The following is a 16,220-nucleotide window of genomic DNA, read 5'->3' as shown; positions in this document are numbered from 1 at the left end:
TATATGGCTGAGGAGGTATGGAGACGTCCTGGGCCCCCTAAAGAAGATTCTGGATGACCGGGGAATATGGACGGGGGGATGGTCTGTACAGGTAAAACTAAAGATCATTGATAATGTCATCCAGCATCTGCCATCCTCAGCTTTCCTGGGGAGGGACAGGCTGACCATCTTTTATCCAGGCCAACCAAAGCTCTGCAATAAGTGTGGAGACAAAAGTCACCTTGCATCCTCCTGTCCAGTGATGAAGTGCTCTCTGTGCCAGGGTATAGGACATCTGGCTAAGGATTGTAACCTCATAAGGTGCAATCTGTGCAATGCGGTGGGACATCCTTATAGCCAGTGTCCTGAGGCAATGCACAATAAGCCTGAGCTCATGAGGGAGTTCTTCCGCCTGGACATGGAGGATGCTCAGAGCTCAACAGCTGGAGGGCCTGTGAGTACATCTGAGTCTGTGCCAACACCCAATGTGTCCGTGTCTCCGTCTCCCCAGTCTGTGCCAACACCCAATGTGTCCGTGTCTCTGTCTCCCCAGTCTGTGCCAACACCCAATGTGTCAGTATCCCCCCAGTCTGTGGTGCCCCAGTCTGTGCCAATTCCCAATGTGTCCGTGTCTCCCCAGTCTGTGCCAATTCCCAATGTGCCAGTATCCCCCCAGTCTGTGGTGCCCCAGTCTGTGCCAATTCCCAATGTGTCAGTGTCTTCCCAGTCTGTAGGTAAGGTGTCAGTTGCAGAGAATGTGTCCAATCCTTCTGTGTCTTCTAAAATTGCAGAGGCAGCAAGAGGTGCTGAGGCTGGTGCATCAGGTGTGGTGCCAGTCCCCCTCCCTCGATGCTGCAGGGTTCCTGTTAAGGATCGTGAGGTGCAGAGGAGTGGGGAGGATGGTGAAGAGGCTGGCCTGGGGGTAGATAAGGGAAGGGAGTATGGGGGGGAGGGGGGTGAAGGGTGTGGGGAGGCTGCTGACTCCGGGTTGTCCAAGGATGATATGGAGTGGTTGGAGGATAAAAGGAGGAGAGGCAAAAAGAAGGGGAAAAAAGGAGGTACAGTTACCTTAAGTCCTGAGGTTTTGCCTTTGGCGAATAAATTTAAGGTGCTGTCTGATGATGATGACTATGAATGGGACTCGTTTAGTTCAGCATCCTCTATGGATGATGAGTGCCAGGGTGCAACGAAGCGCGCTGGTTCTCCAGGGAGAGGGAGGAGCCAGGCTAGGAAACAGCCTCAGCCACCTTAATGGCAGTTCCCACTCATGTTATATAAAAGGCTATATGCACGGTGATGCTCTTTAGTCTGACTATCCCGTAGGGATTATGTTGTGCGCAATTTGGTTTGCACCGTTTATTATGTTCTTGTGTTTGTTTCTGTTTTGTATAGTCATATTCAATTATTTTGTAAATATGTTTTATTTATTATGGTTTTATTGTATATAAGTTGTTGTTTGTAAGATTTTTTCAATAAACAAAATTAACCCCTCATAATGGGCACAACGGGTGTACAGACCCGGGAACTCAGCACAGGGATGGTGGGAACCCCTCATAATGGGCACAGCGGATGTGCAGACCCGGGAACTCAGCACAGGGATGGTGGGAACCCCTCATAATGGGCACAGCGGGTGTACAGACCCGGGAACTTAGCACAGGGATGGTGGGAACCCCTCATAATGGGCACAGCGGGTGTACAGACCCGGGAACTTAGCACAGGGATGGTGGGAACCCCTCATAATGGGCACAACGGGTGTACAGACCCGGGAACTCAGCACAGGGATGGTGGGAACCCCTCATAATTGGCACAGCGGGTGTACAGACCCGGGAACTCAGCACAGGGATGGTGGGAACCCCTCATAATGGGCACAGCGGGAGTACAGACCCGGGAACTCAGCACAGGGATGGTGGGAACCCCTCATAATGGGCACAGCGGGAGTACAGACCCGGGAACTCAGCACTGGGATGGTGGGAACCTCTCATAATGGGCACAGCGGGTGTACAGACCCGGGAACTCAGCACAGGGATGGTGGGAACCCCTCATAATGGGGCACAGCGGGTGTACAGACCCGGGAACTCAGCACAGGGATGGTGGGAACCCCTCATAATGGGGCACAGCGGGTGTACAGACCCGGGAACTCAGTGCAGGGATGGTGGGAATCCCTCATGAAGGGTTCCCACCATTCCTGTTCTGTGCTGACTTCCTGTGGCTGTACTCCTGCTGTGCCCATTATGAGCGTACAAATCCGAACTGAGTTTCGGGCACAAAATACGAAATAACGGCTAATGCGAAACGGAACTAAACAAAAATAATTTATTGACAGTGAACATGTCTGGTATATGTATACACACCACATATATAACAAGAGATATATATCATCTTGTTATGTAGATATATCTGCACAGGAACAAATTATTTTGTATATTTACTGGTTCCTGGAAGGAGGAGGGGAGGAGAGGTTTGCATAGATATGGGGCGGTAACTTCCTCTGACACTCCCGTTGCTATTGAAACCTGATCTGATTACACTGCTTGTACAGCACTGAGCATGTGCGAGGCTGAAATCCAGGAAGTCATACAGTCTGGCTTCATGATGCCCACACTTAAGATGGCCCCAGTCAATTTCTGTTTTATAAAGTGTCTAAATGCTGTAACAACCTAACAAAACGGACCTTAGTTTACAGACTAACTGTAGTAGAATACATTAAGCTTGTGTATTACAGGGATTTTCATATTTAAAAAGTTTTTATTTTTAAAATTGTGGCCGGAACTCCGCTTTAAGTTGCCTAATAATTATGCACAGTAATAGTCACCTGCACACACAGATATCCCCCTAAAATAGCTAAAACTAAAAACAAACTAAAAACTACTTCCAAAAATATTCAGCTTTGATATTAATGAGTTTTTTGGGTTCATTGAGAACATGGTTGTTGTTCAATAATAAAATTAATCCTCAAAAATACAACTTGCCTAATAATTCTGCACTCCCTGTATATATTGTTTGTGGCCGGATGAGCGCTGTTAGATTACATGAAGAGAGTCTCCTGTTTACTCAGCAGCGTCTCTATTGGTAGTCTCGTCTCTTGGGATGCCATTGGACGACTGTTCTGTCTATCATAGGAGGCGGGACTTTGTATTAAAGAGGCCACAGGGTAAACAAGAGATTCTCCGGTTTGTAATCTGTTGGCACTCGTCCCGCCCCCCTCCCTCTGCCCTCCGAGGCTGAAGATGGGCATCGTTCAGGCTGCACTGATAGCAATGGTAAGGCTGCATTCATGGCACATGTGAGGCTGCATTTATGGCACATATGAGGCTGCATTTGTTGCAATGGTAAGGCTGCATTGATTGCAATGGTAAGGCTGCATTCATGGAAATGGTAAGGCTGCATTCATGGCAATGGTGAGGCTGCATTCATGGCAATGGTAAGCCCGTGTGTGTTATATGCCGATAAATACGGTATATCCAAATAACACGCCCAAGCTCATCCTTAGTCCTAAGCAACGCTCTGGGATTCGTTGGGGCCACAAAAGAAATATATACAGTATATCCAAATAACACGCCCAAGCTCATCTCTTCACCACACACAGCCACAAAGGCAAGAGAATTCTTGTTAGGCTGTGTATTAGTGCTCAGACTAACACACTTAGACAGAATTTTAATGGTTCAAAGAATGTCAGGCAAAATAGTCGGCCCTCAAGCATGTTCACTTCATCAAATCTGGCCCTCTTTGAAAAAAGTTTGGACACCCCTGGCCTATACTAAGGTGTCACTCAGGGCTGGCCCTGTTTTGGATTCAAGTAAAGTACAGTGGAACCTTGGATTACGAGCATAATTCGTTCCAGGAGTATGCTCGTAATCCAAAGTACTCGCATATCAAAGCAAGTTTTCCCATTTAAGTCAATGGAAAATAATTTGTTCCGCATTGACTTTAATGGGATGCAATACCGAATGCGGCCAGAGGTGGGGGGCGCCAGAGAGCGCCGAAAACGTCCAAAAAGGCCCAAGGACACTTCGACTCGTTTTGTGCGCCCCCGTACCTCAGGCCAAATGAGGTACTGCAGGCCAATGTTCAGCTTTTCTCGGCTCCTGCGCCCCCGTACCTCAGGGCAAATTAGGTACTGCAGGCCTATTTTCGGCCCTGCCCGGCTTCTGCGCCCCCATACCTCAAGCCAAATGAGGTACTGCAGGGATATTTAGCTTGAATTCTGCTTGTCTTGCGAGACAACACTCGCAAACCAAGTCAGAATTAAAAAAAAAAAGTTGCTCACAAATCAAAACGCTCTCAAACCAAGTTACTCTTAAACCGAGGTTCCACTGTACATTTAAGAGGCGTTGGGTTTTCCATGCTTCTTCCAATGGTTCAAACACAGAAGAAGATCTGGCTTACAATTGGAGTTTCAATTTATCCTAAAGATGTTGAGAACCTCAGCCTATCCTGAATATGGCAAGATCGAGAGGAATGAGGGGCCAGTGCTTTTTCTACAGAGGACCCCCAACAGCTGCATCTATAATTCCCAATTTCCATCAGGAGGAGCATTGGTTTTAGAATTGCTTTGGGAGATTTTTTGTAAAATCTTCCTGAAAGGTGAACTTACACTGTAAATCTGCTGGGGCGGTGGACATCACATCCAAGATGGCGGGTCCCAGCAGCCCTCTCAGATGTCTACACAAGGGAGACCTTTACAGTAAAAACAATGACTAAAATACACTATATTACCAAAAGTATTGGGACGCCTGCCTTTAGATGAACTTTAATGGCATCCCAGTCTTAGTCCGTAGGGTTCAATATTGAGTTGGACCACCCTTTACAGCTTCAACTCTTCTGGGAAGGCTGTCTACAAGGTTTAGTAGTGTGTATATGGGAATGGTTGACCATTCTTCCAGAAGCGCATTTGTGAGGTCAGGCACTGATGTGGACGAGAAGGCCTGGCCCGCTGTCTTCACTTTAATTTATCCCAAAGGTGTTCTGTTGGGTTGAGGTCAGGACTCTGTGCAAGCAAGTCAAGTTCGTCCACCCCAAATGCGCTCATCCATGTCTTTATGGACCTTGCTTTGTGCCCTGGAGCCCAGTCATTTTGGAATAGGCAGGGGACATCCCAAAACTGTCCCCACAAAGTTGGGAGCATGAAATTGTCCAAAATGTCTTGGTATGCTGACGCTTTAAAGAGGTTGTAAAGCTTTGTATTTAGTGTCCTGCCCCCCCCCCCATTTACTTACCTGAGACCCGAATCTCCTTGGGCGCAATCCCGTGTTGCTTTCACCGAGCTCTAGTCTGCTCTTCATTGGATGATTGATAGCAGTGTAGCCATTGGCTCCCGCTGCTGTCAATCAAATCAATGATGCAACGCGCCGGGGGGCGGGACAGAGTGATACAATCGGCGGCTATGGCATACTGTTAGACACCATAACCCCAGGGCCGGATTAACAATGGGGCTGATGGAGCTGCAGCTCCAGGCCCCTTTCTCAAGATAGGCCCATTTGCCCAAAAAAAAAAAAAAATTTTTTTTTTTTTTTTTTAAGATTTTTTTTTTCTAAGATCGAATTTGGGGGGTTGTAGCTCGATGACCAGAGGTCACAGAAACCCCACATTTGGGGGTAGGCATGGGAAGAGCTACCCCACAACTGGTTAAAATATGGGACAGCTATCATTTATGGTTCCGGAGATACGGGCCTGCTTGCACAGCCTGTCAGAAGCTACATTCAGAGCGGCCAATATAAATACAAGCTGACACACTGCAGCAGACTGATAGGATCACAGTGCTTATAATAATTATTTGTATATTACTCATGGTAATTAACCCCTTGCCACACAGGCCAATTCTGACACTTCTCTACTACATGTAAAAATCATCATTTGTTTTTTGCTAGAAAATTACTCTATGGTGGTCTTTGCACTTTTTATGTTGCACGGTACAGAGCTGCACGATTCTGGCTAAAATGAGAATTGCAATTTTTTTGCTTAGAAGATAGATCACGATTCTCTCACGATTGTTGCGGCGTAACATCATCTTTCACAATAAAACAAACAAAAAAAAAAAATGGGCTATCACTGTTTTGTTTTTATGGTTTTTATTATTCATTGAAGTGGGAAAATGCAGTGTGACATAAAATATTGCAGCAATGGCCATTGTATTCCCTAGAGTCTCTGCTAAAATATATATAATGTTTGGCAGTTCCAAGTAATTTTCTAGCAAATAATATTGCTTTCTAACTTAAGAAACACGTGTTGGACTTTAAGTGGTTAAATTTAGTTACAATGTTAGTTAGTTACAATGTTTCATTTTGTTTACAAACTTCGCAGACTGCCCAGATTTGTTCTTTACACACAGAAGTGTATCCCTTTGATCTAAGAATGAAGTGTCAGTTACAATGTTTCCTGTTAAAAACTTGGCAGACTGCCCAGATATTTTCTTTTGACAGCTGAAAGTCTTTCCACTTGTTATATGAAAGAATCAGCAAACTCTGCATTGAAGATCGTCAGGGGGGTTGAATCGAGATCACGATTTTTTTAACGATTAATTGTGCAGCTCTAGCACGGTATTTGCGCAGCAATTTTTCAAACATGTTTTTTTGGAAAAAATGTTTCATTCATTAAAAAAACAGTTAGTTAGTTAAGTTAGCACAATTTTTTTTGGTATCCTAAGCGATGCTTTACATTTTTTTAGGTTACATGTTTAGAGTTACAGAGGAGGTCTAGTACTAGAATTATTGCTCTTGCTCTAACGATCGTGGCGTATGTAACCTGTGTGTATCTGGCTCTGATACTACCAGTGCCTACCCAGCCACTGACTACTATCTCTCCCCAGCCTGTCCCCACACACCCTCTCACCTGCTGACCTGTGGATGGGGGAATCACTCCTGCAGTGTTATTGTGTTCTTCCAGTGCGTACAATGATTAGTGTTGCTAACTTTAGCTGGCAGCACTGATTGTTTTAAGAAAAAAAAACAGGCTGGTTGTACTCAAGTTGATTAATAGATTGACTTGTGTAAAACCAGCTAGCCCTTACATAGATTGACTATGGCTGGTCTCTGCATAATTGGCGTAATTTCAATCCATGTATGACCCACTTAACCACTACTCAGTCCCTAAATATCCTTCCACTCCTGTACATAGTGCTCACTGTCATACTCTCCACACTCCTCTCTTGTACATAGTGCCCACTGTCATACTCTCCACACGTCTCTCCTATACATACCCACTGTCATACCCTACACACTCCTCTCCTGTACATAGTGCCCACTGTCATACCCTCCACACTCCTCTCCTATACATAGCGCCCACTGTCATACCCTTCACACTCCTCTCCTGTACATAGTGCCTGCTGTCATACACTTCTCTCCTGTACTTAGTGCCCACTGTCGCACCCTCCACACTCCTCTCCTGTACATACTGCTCACTGTCATACCCTCCACACTCCTCTCCTATACATAGTGCCCACTGTCATACCCTCCACACTCCTCTCCTATACATAGTGTTCACTGTCATACCCTCCACACTCCTCTCCTATACATAGAGCCCACTATCATACCGTCTACATTCCTCTCCTGTACATACTGCCCACTGTCATACCCTCCACACTCCTCTCCTGTACATACTGCCCCATCATACCCTCCACACTTCTCTCTGGTACGTACTACCCTCTGTCATACCCCCTCACTCTTCCTGTACATACTGCCCATTGTCATACCCTTCACACTCCTCTCCTGTACATAGTGCTTTTTTCCGTACCCTTTGTACTCCTCTCCTGTACATAGTGCCCACTGTTAGACCCTCCACATTCCTCTCCCTCACCTGCACATACTTCCCACTTATATACCGTCCATACTCCTCCCCTATGTCGCTTACCCACAAAAACAGTTCTTTAAAATTATACTGAATATCCTCGATGTTACCAGCTCTAGAATGGACACACTTTTGTTAGTTCAACTAAAGGAAATATCAGTTCTCATATTTGTTCTGCCCCATTATTAGTACTCCTTTAATTTTGTGATTACTACTATGATGTATAGAGGAACATCGGGGATCTCAGCTACTCTAAATATAGCACTTATATAAAAAAGTGGCCCTGAAAATATTTTTTAAATGTTGGCAACTGTGCACTTAGGCACTGCCCAAGGGCCACCGTCCACCGGGTCAGTAGGGGGCCCCATGAGAGGCTCCTGGGATCCTGTGATAATAAAGCGGTAGTAAACTTTCCTGACATTACTACTTTTTAGAGGCCCTGGGGTAGGTTATGCCACAACGTACAAGTATGCACAGCATATTAGCACATTAGTGTACACTTTAATTTTCAGACTGAGCCCTCCAGTGCTGCGCTGCGATGAATCAGGCGGGGCCTGGACACTTCCATCTTCACCCGGTCTTCCTTCTGGGTTCTGTGCCTTTGGTCACTTGCCTTGGCTGGGCTGCGTTCATGTCATTCCCACGCATTTATTTATTATTTATTACACCCCATTCACACCTCCGCGACAAAACGCCCGACGCCGGCCGCTCGTGCCGCTGGAGGGGAGAATTCCCATTGCTGTCTATGAGATGGTTCACATCTCATAGACGCCGTACACCTGCGGCATGAAAAAAAGTCCCGGACCCTTTTTTTCAGGCGGCATTGGCGTTCGGCCATACAAAGCAATAGGAAGGATTTGTAAAAAAAAAGTTACACTATTCGCGGCAAAATACGCCGCGTACGCGGCGTTACTTGTCGCGGAGGTGTGAATGCAGCCTAAAAGGCCCCACCAAAATCCTCAGCACCAGGCCCATTATGTTCTTAATCTGGCCCTGCATAACCCCCCTCCACCAAATGATTTGAACCAGAACACAAAGCAAGGTCCATAAAGACATGGTAGATCAGCCTTCAATCACTATTTTATTCATCCATCCCAGTGGGATCTGTAACATACAGTAGCTTTAGTAGATATAGATACTACATAGTAGCTGCTATATGGTTTTGGGTAACTGGCAGGTGATTTTTGACAATTGTGTTGTTAATGTGTCCGTTTTATCCCCCCCAGGAATGTCTTTGATTGGATTGTGTACTTTCTGCTCTGTGCTGTGATCGCCACTCATATAGCTGATCTGGTTGTCCAGGATAACAAGCTCCTGCATGTATCTCACATCCGAGTGTTTTCTGTCACCATTATTTTCCTCTGGCTGAGAGTGATGAAGTATGCAAGAGCCATCCGGTAAGAACCCTTCCCCTTCCAAAACTCGACAGTAGCCATTCCTAACTAGGGTTCCATTGAACTAGGGTTCCTCCAGGGGTTTCTTGACCTGTTTCTTGACCTAATTGATCTCCAATTTGGTGTTGCCAGAAAAGTTCCAGGCCCAACACTTGGCAGAGCCAATGGCATGACATCAGTAATCATTTTTAGCTGGCTGTGGGTGGCATCCTGGCAACCAATGTAAGGGAGCACTCTTATCATTGACCACCAATAGTCCTTCCCCTAATGGACCAATCTTAGCTGGGGTTCCCTGAGTCCTGAAAAGTATTTCAAGGCTTCCTTTGAGGTAAAAGGTTGAGAAAGCCTGCTCTACGGGATCATTTTCTTCACGTACTCTTTGGCTTCGTACACACGAGGGGACAGTCCGATGAAAACGGCCCGCCGGACCGCTTTCATCGGACATGTCCGCTGGGAGATTTCGGTCTGATGGCTGTACACACCATCAGACCAAAATCCCCCGGACAGAGAACGCGGTGACGTAGACGACACCGACATTCTCTATCGTGCGAGTTCAATGCTTCCACGCATGCGTCGAATCAATTCGACGCATGCGCGGGATTTCGGTCCTCTGGTTAGACGTACTAACCAGCGGACATGTCCGCCGGACAGCTTTCCAGCGGACATGTTTCTTAGCATGCTAAGAAACATTTGTCCGCTGGAAATCTGTCCGCTAGCCTGTACACACGATCGATCTGTCCGCTGACACTGGTCCGCGGACCAGTTTCAGCGGACATGTCCGGTCGTGTGTACGAGGCCTCAGAGTCACAAGTGCATTTAGGTCATTCCTGTAGGTCCCAGTGACTTTACCGCTTAACGACCGACTCACGCATATATACGTCGACACGATGTCTCCTGTGGGCAGATCGATGTGTATATATATACGTCCCCTTAAAGAAGCGGCATTGTGGGAGCGCACGCGCCGCAAGCTCTGTGAGGCCCCGTACACACGAGGAGACATGTCCGATGAAAACGGTCCGCGGACCGTTTTCATCGGACATGTCTCCTGGGTGCTTTTGCTCTGATGTGTGTACACACCATCAGACCAAAATCCCCGTGGACAGAGAACGCGGTGACGTAGAAGACACCGACGTTCTCAAAGACGGAAGTGCAATGCTTCCACGCATGCGTCGAATCAATTCGACGCATGCGTGGGATTTCGGGACGCTGGTTACACGTCATAACCAGCGGACATGTCAGATTAGGTGTACTAACCATCGGACATGTCCGACGGACATGTTTCCAGCGGACAAGTTTCTTAGCTTGCTAAGAAACTTTTGTCCGCTGGAAACCTGTCCGCTAGGCCGTACACATGGTCGGACATGTCCGCGGACCAGTTTCAGCGGACATGTTCGACCGTCTGTACGCGGCCTGAGTCCGACCGCGGGTCCCGCGGACTCGACGTGCGTGGGGATACCCGAGATTGTCTCACGGAGAGGAAGAACAGGGAAATGCTGATGTAAACAAGCATTTCCCCAGTCTTCCTAGTGACAGGACACTGATCACAGCTTCTTATAATCGGGAGTGGTGATGAGTGTCGTGTCACACACAGCCCATTCCCCCTACAGTTAGAACACATCCCTAGGACACACTTAAAGTGGATGTAAACCCACTCTCATCCTTTCTAAACTACTGCCATAGTGCTGATGTATAAGGATATACATGCTTCCTGCATGTATTCTTACCTGTCAAATGTTATCCCTCTGTCTGTTATAAGACCTGAAAAACTGCAGATTTTGTGGGTGGATCTGTTGTCTGGAGCTCGGTGGGTGTCGTGATGTCAGTAGACCTCCTCTACACTCCCCATGTCAACATGCATTTTTTTCCTGTGTATTCCTTACACTAAATTCTGCTATGATCACTAACATCCAGTCAAAATCCAGAAAAGTAACCACATGACTTGAGAAAAGGAGTGGGGGGTGGGAATTTAAAAATAATGCCTGTCTCCAGGCTAGTGCATGAGATATGTAAATAACCTGTCACTCACAGCAAGGGGGCGGAACGGACTAAGGTTTTTCTCTGTAAGTCCGTTTTATTTCACTGAACAATAAAAGAGGATTGCTCAGAGCTGGATTAACTCTGTGTGGCAAGACTGGGCACAGATCATAGGAAATCTTATACTCTACATTGTGACATCAAAAAATAAATCAAAACATTTTGGGTTTACATCTACATTAACCCCTTTAGAGCCCACTAGTGGTTAACTCCTAAACTGCAATTGTCATTTTCACAGTATCATGCCGCGTATACACCATCACTTTATGTAATGGAAAAAACGACATTTTCTGTGAAGTAAAAAACTACGTTTTTGAAACTTCAATTTTCAAAGACGAAGTTGCCTACACACCATAGTTTTTTCACAATGCTCTAGCAAAGCGAGGTTACGTCACCACTTTTTTCCATTGAAGCTCGCTTCATAACTAGCTTCTGGGCATGTGCGGGTTTAAAAACGTAGTTTTAAACGTTGTTTTTGCTACACACAGTCAATTTTTGTGACACAAAAAACAACGTTTTGAAAAACGACACAAAAAATTGAAGCATGCTTCAATTTTTTTTTTTGTCGTTTTTCACAAGACATAAAACTAAGTTTTCCCCCACACACGGTCATTTTAATTGACATTTTTAAAAACGTCGGGTTTTTTTCATCACATAAAGTGATGGTGTGTACGCGGCATCAGTGCCTTTTTATAGCACTTTTCGCTGTGAAAATGACAATGGTCCCAAAAATATGTAAAAATTGTCCGATGTGTCTGCCATAATGTTGCAGTCACGAAAAAAATCGCTGATCTCCGCCATTAGTGGTAAAAAAAAAAAATTATTAATAAAAATGCCATAAAACTATCCCTTATTTTGTAAACGCTATAAATTTTGCGCAAACCAATCGATAAACGCTTATTGCGATTTTTTTTTTTTACCAAAAATAGGTAGAAGAAAACGTATCAGCCTAAACTGAGGAAAAAAAAGTTTTTTTATATCTTTTTTGGGGATATTTATTAGAGCAAAATGTAAAATATTGTTTTTTTTTTTCGAAATTGTCGCTCTATTTTTGTTTATAGCGCAAAAAATAAAAACCGCAGAGGTGATCAAATACCACCAAAAGAAAGCTCTATTTGTGGGAAAAAAAGGACGCCAATTTTGTTCGGGAGCCACGTCGCACGACCGCGCAATTGTCAGTTAAAGCGATGGAGTGCCGAATCGCAAAAAGGGTCCTTAAAGCGGGGGTTCACCCAAAATATTTTTTTTAACTTAGCATCTAGCAGAGCCAGCATACTAAGGACATTTACTTTAGGCAGGTATTTTTTTTTTTCTCCGTACATACCTTTATATTCTGTTTTTGTCCAGGGCTTCCGGGTTCCGATGACTGCGGGACTGGGCGTTCCTATCCTTCGGTTCGATGATTGACGGCTTGTGAAACAGGTGACCTGTCGCACAACGTGCGTCACCAGATGCCGGGAAATAGCCGAGCTGCTAGTCAGCACTATACAGCGCCTGCGCAGTCAGCTCTACACGGCGGGCACAGGCGCCGTATAGTGCCGACTCGCAGCTCGGCTATTTCTGGAAATCTGGTGATGCACGTCGTGCGACAGGTCACCTGTTTCACAAGACATCAATCATCAAACCGAAGGATAGAAACGCCCAGTCCCGCAGTCATCGGAACCCTGAGGCAGGGATAGGAACGCCCAGTCCCGGAGTCATCAGAACGCGGAAGCCCTGGACCAAATCAGAATATAAAGGTATGTACGAAAAAAAAAAAAGACCTGCCGAAAGTACATGCCCTTAATATGCTAATGTTAAAAATTAGTTTTTAGGGTGAACCTCCACTTTAACCTGCATAATGGTCCGGGTCTTAAGTGGTTAATAGGTATCTGTGCACTTGCAGAATAACATTACATTATTCTAATTGCTTTGCTGCCATTCTAATTCAGGTGGTGGAACTGCTGTAATCTTTTATAATTACCAGTCCCAGGTATGAATTATCACAAGTGTTCGGAGAAAATGTAACCTCTGAGGTTTCCATGAACTCTACCTGCGGCAATGAAGTGTATACACAGCCAACAACAGTTCCTCTTTGGGACCCAGCCTTCTTCCCCCATTCATTATGACATTGTCACTCTTTTAGAGTTTGATCTTCAGATCTGCATTAATAAATCTATTTCTAAACTACAGGCTTATTAACCGCTTTAGCCCTGGAAGAATTTACCCCCCTTCCTGACCAGAGCACTTTTTAGAATTTGGCATTGCGTCGCTTTAACTGACAATTGCGCGGTCGTGCGACGCTGTACCCAAACAAAATTTGTGTCCTTTTTTTCCCCCACAAATAGTTTTCTTTTGGTGGTATTTGATCATCTCTGCAGTTTTTATTTTTTGCACTATAAACAAAAGAACAGCGACAATTTTGGAAAAAAACACAATGGGGGTTATTTACGATCCACTTTGCACTACTATCTTTTACTTTTTGCTATAATAAATACCGCAAATTTTTTCTCTCTCAAAAAAACACATTTTTCCTCAGTTTAGGCCGATTACGTATTCTTCTACATAGTTCTGGTAAAAAAAAAAATCGCAATAAGCGTATATTGATTGGTTTGCGCACAAGTTATAGCGTCTACAAAATAGGGGATAGAATTATGGCATTTTTTTTTTTTTACTAGTAATGGCGGTGATCTGTGAGGAGAGGTCCGTGTCTCTCTGCAGCAAGGCGGCGAATGCGGCGAGCAGGCGGGTTGCATAGGAGAGCCATGAAGGCGGATGAGAGAAGCAAACGTATATGGCATTATCTCGGCCCGCCCTGCATCACCGCTCTTCTTCCCTCACAGCAGGCCTCTTCAATGTTGGAGGTGCGGCCATAATGATTGAAGCACCAACACCCAGCCATTGTCTGCAAAAAATTGCTCACCACCCACGTGCCCCCCCGGCCTGCAAAAAGGTTGGTGACCACTGCTATGGGCTCTAGCCCCAAATCTTTTGCAGACCTAGCAACACCCCTGCAGTAAGGTAATGGAGGATCACTGCTCAGAGAGCAAACGCAAGCGTAAACAAGCCCTAAATCCACCACTAATTATTTACCAACGTGTACATTTTTATATATGCTACCCAATGAATAAAACATACATTCCCAATGCTTGCGTAGTGACTTCTTCCTGCAATAAAGTGATTATTGAATGCCACGCCATTGGCTTTCCTCCTGTGCACACAGGGGTAGATTCAGAGAGAAGATTCGACGCCGTCGTATCTCTGAGTCCGGCCGGTCGTATCTATGCGCCTGATTCATAGAATCAGTTACGCATAGATTTCCCTAAGATCTGACCGGCGTAAGTGTCTTACACTGTCGTATCTTGGGCTGCATATTTACGCTGGCCGCTAGGTGGCGCTTCCGTATAGTTACGCGAGGAATATGCTAATTAGGTATTTACGCCGATTCAGAAACGTACGTCCCGCCGGCGCATTTTTTTACGTCGTTTACGTTAGGCTTTTCTCGGCGTATAGTTACCCCTGCTATATGAGGCGTAGCTAATGTTAAGTATGGACGTCGTTCCCACGCCGAGTTTTGAAAATTGTACGTTGTTTGCGTAAGTTGTTCGCAAATTGGGCTGTACGTCATTTACGTTTACGTCGAATCCAATACGTCCTTGCGGCGTACCTTTTGAGCAATGCACACTGGGATATTTTACTAACGGCGCATGCGCCGTTCAAAAAAAACGTCAAAAACGCGGGGTCAAGTTAAATTTAAATAAAACACGCCCCCAACATCCCCATTTGAATTAGTCGGGCTTACGCCGCCACACATACGTTACGCCGCCGTAACTTAGGCCTCGTACACACGACGGGACATGTCGAGTGAAAACGGTCAGGGTCAGGGTCAGGGTCGCTGTACACACCATCAGACCAAATTTCCCGCGGACAGCGAACGAGGCGACGATGACGCGGCGACGTGCGCGACCCTGGGAGGTCAATGCTTCCACGCATGCGTCAAATCACTTTGACGCATGCGAGGGCTTTTGGCCGAGCGGACATGTCCGGTGAGTCGTACAGACGACCGAACATGTCCGACGGACAGGCTTCCAGCGGACATGTTTCTTAGCATGCTAAGAAACATTTGTCCGCTGGAAACCTGTCCGATCCGCCGGAAAATTGTCCAGTCGGCCGTACAGACGACCGAACATGTCCGCGGAAACTGGTCCGATGGACCAGTTTCAGCAGACATGTTTGGTCGTGTGTACGAGGCCTAAGGGCGCAAGTTCTTTCTGAATACAGAACTTGCGCCCAAAGTTACAGTGGCGTAACGTATCGGAGATACGTTACGCCCGCAGAAAGATGCGCTCATCTTTCTGAATCTAGCCCACAATGTAGAAATATACGACTTGCAAGAGCATTTGAATTATTCAAAACATGTGCAACTTTATTCCATGACAACACACATGTTGTCCCTTGTTGGTGAGCTGGAAGCTTTTTCACCATTAACATTCAAAGGATTCCTAGCATGTCTGAAGGCTTTGATGATGCAGAAGCAATGCCAGCATGTTGGACATATTTGTCATTCTACTGCTTGGTAACTTGACCTCCTCAGGCTACCAACAGGCTACATTTTCCAGCTGGTATCCAGGATAACCGGCCCTCAGGTCATTCCTCTCCTGGCTTTCTTGACAGCCACCATGTTTTCTGAAAGGTCCTTTGCTCCATGATTGATGGTCTCGTTCTGACCAAGATCAGGTTCTTCATACAAACTTCCAAAACATGGCAATCCATCTTCAGTTCAGCAGGTGCTCCAAAGGGCAAAAGATTTACAGCCAATCAAAATTGTGATCAAATTTGCATCGGTCATTAACCACTTAAGCCCCGGACCTTTAGGCAGCTAAATGCCCAGGCCAGGTTTTGCAATTCGGCACTGCGTTGCTTTAACAGACAATTGCGAGGTCGTGCGACGTGGCTCCCAAAGAAAATTGGTGTCCTTTTTTCCCCACAAATAGAGCTTTCTTTTGGTGGTACTTGATCACATCTGCGGTTTTTATTTTTTGCGCTATACAC

At 45.7% G+C, this 16,220-nt stretch overlaps 1 protein-coding gene across 1 annotated transcript in view; it reads left to right on the top strand.

Annotated features, from left to right (window-relative positions):
- LOC120941515 (transient receptor potential cation channel subfamily V member 6-like) overlaps positions 1 to 16,220 on the top strand; it is a 199,907-nt gene that overhangs the window by 112,587 nt on the left and 71,100 nt on the right. Inside the window, exon 14 of the mRNA XM_040354950.1 lies at positions 8,988 to 9,158. Within this exon, the coding sequence (XP_040210884.1) occupies positions 8,988 to 9,158 (171 nt within the window). The remainder of the gene's footprint in view (positions 1 to 8,987; positions 9,159 to 16,220) is intronic.

The sequence above is a fragment of the Rana temporaria genome, chromosome 5 (genome assembly GCF_905171775.1).
Source record: "Rana temporaria chromosome 5, aRanTem1.1, whole genome shotgun sequence".
In the NCBI taxonomy this organism is placed as follows: Eukaryota; Metazoa; Chordata; class Amphibia; order Anura; family Ranidae; genus Rana; species Rana temporaria.
This window is presented reverse-complemented; position numbering and strand designations above follow the sequence as displayed.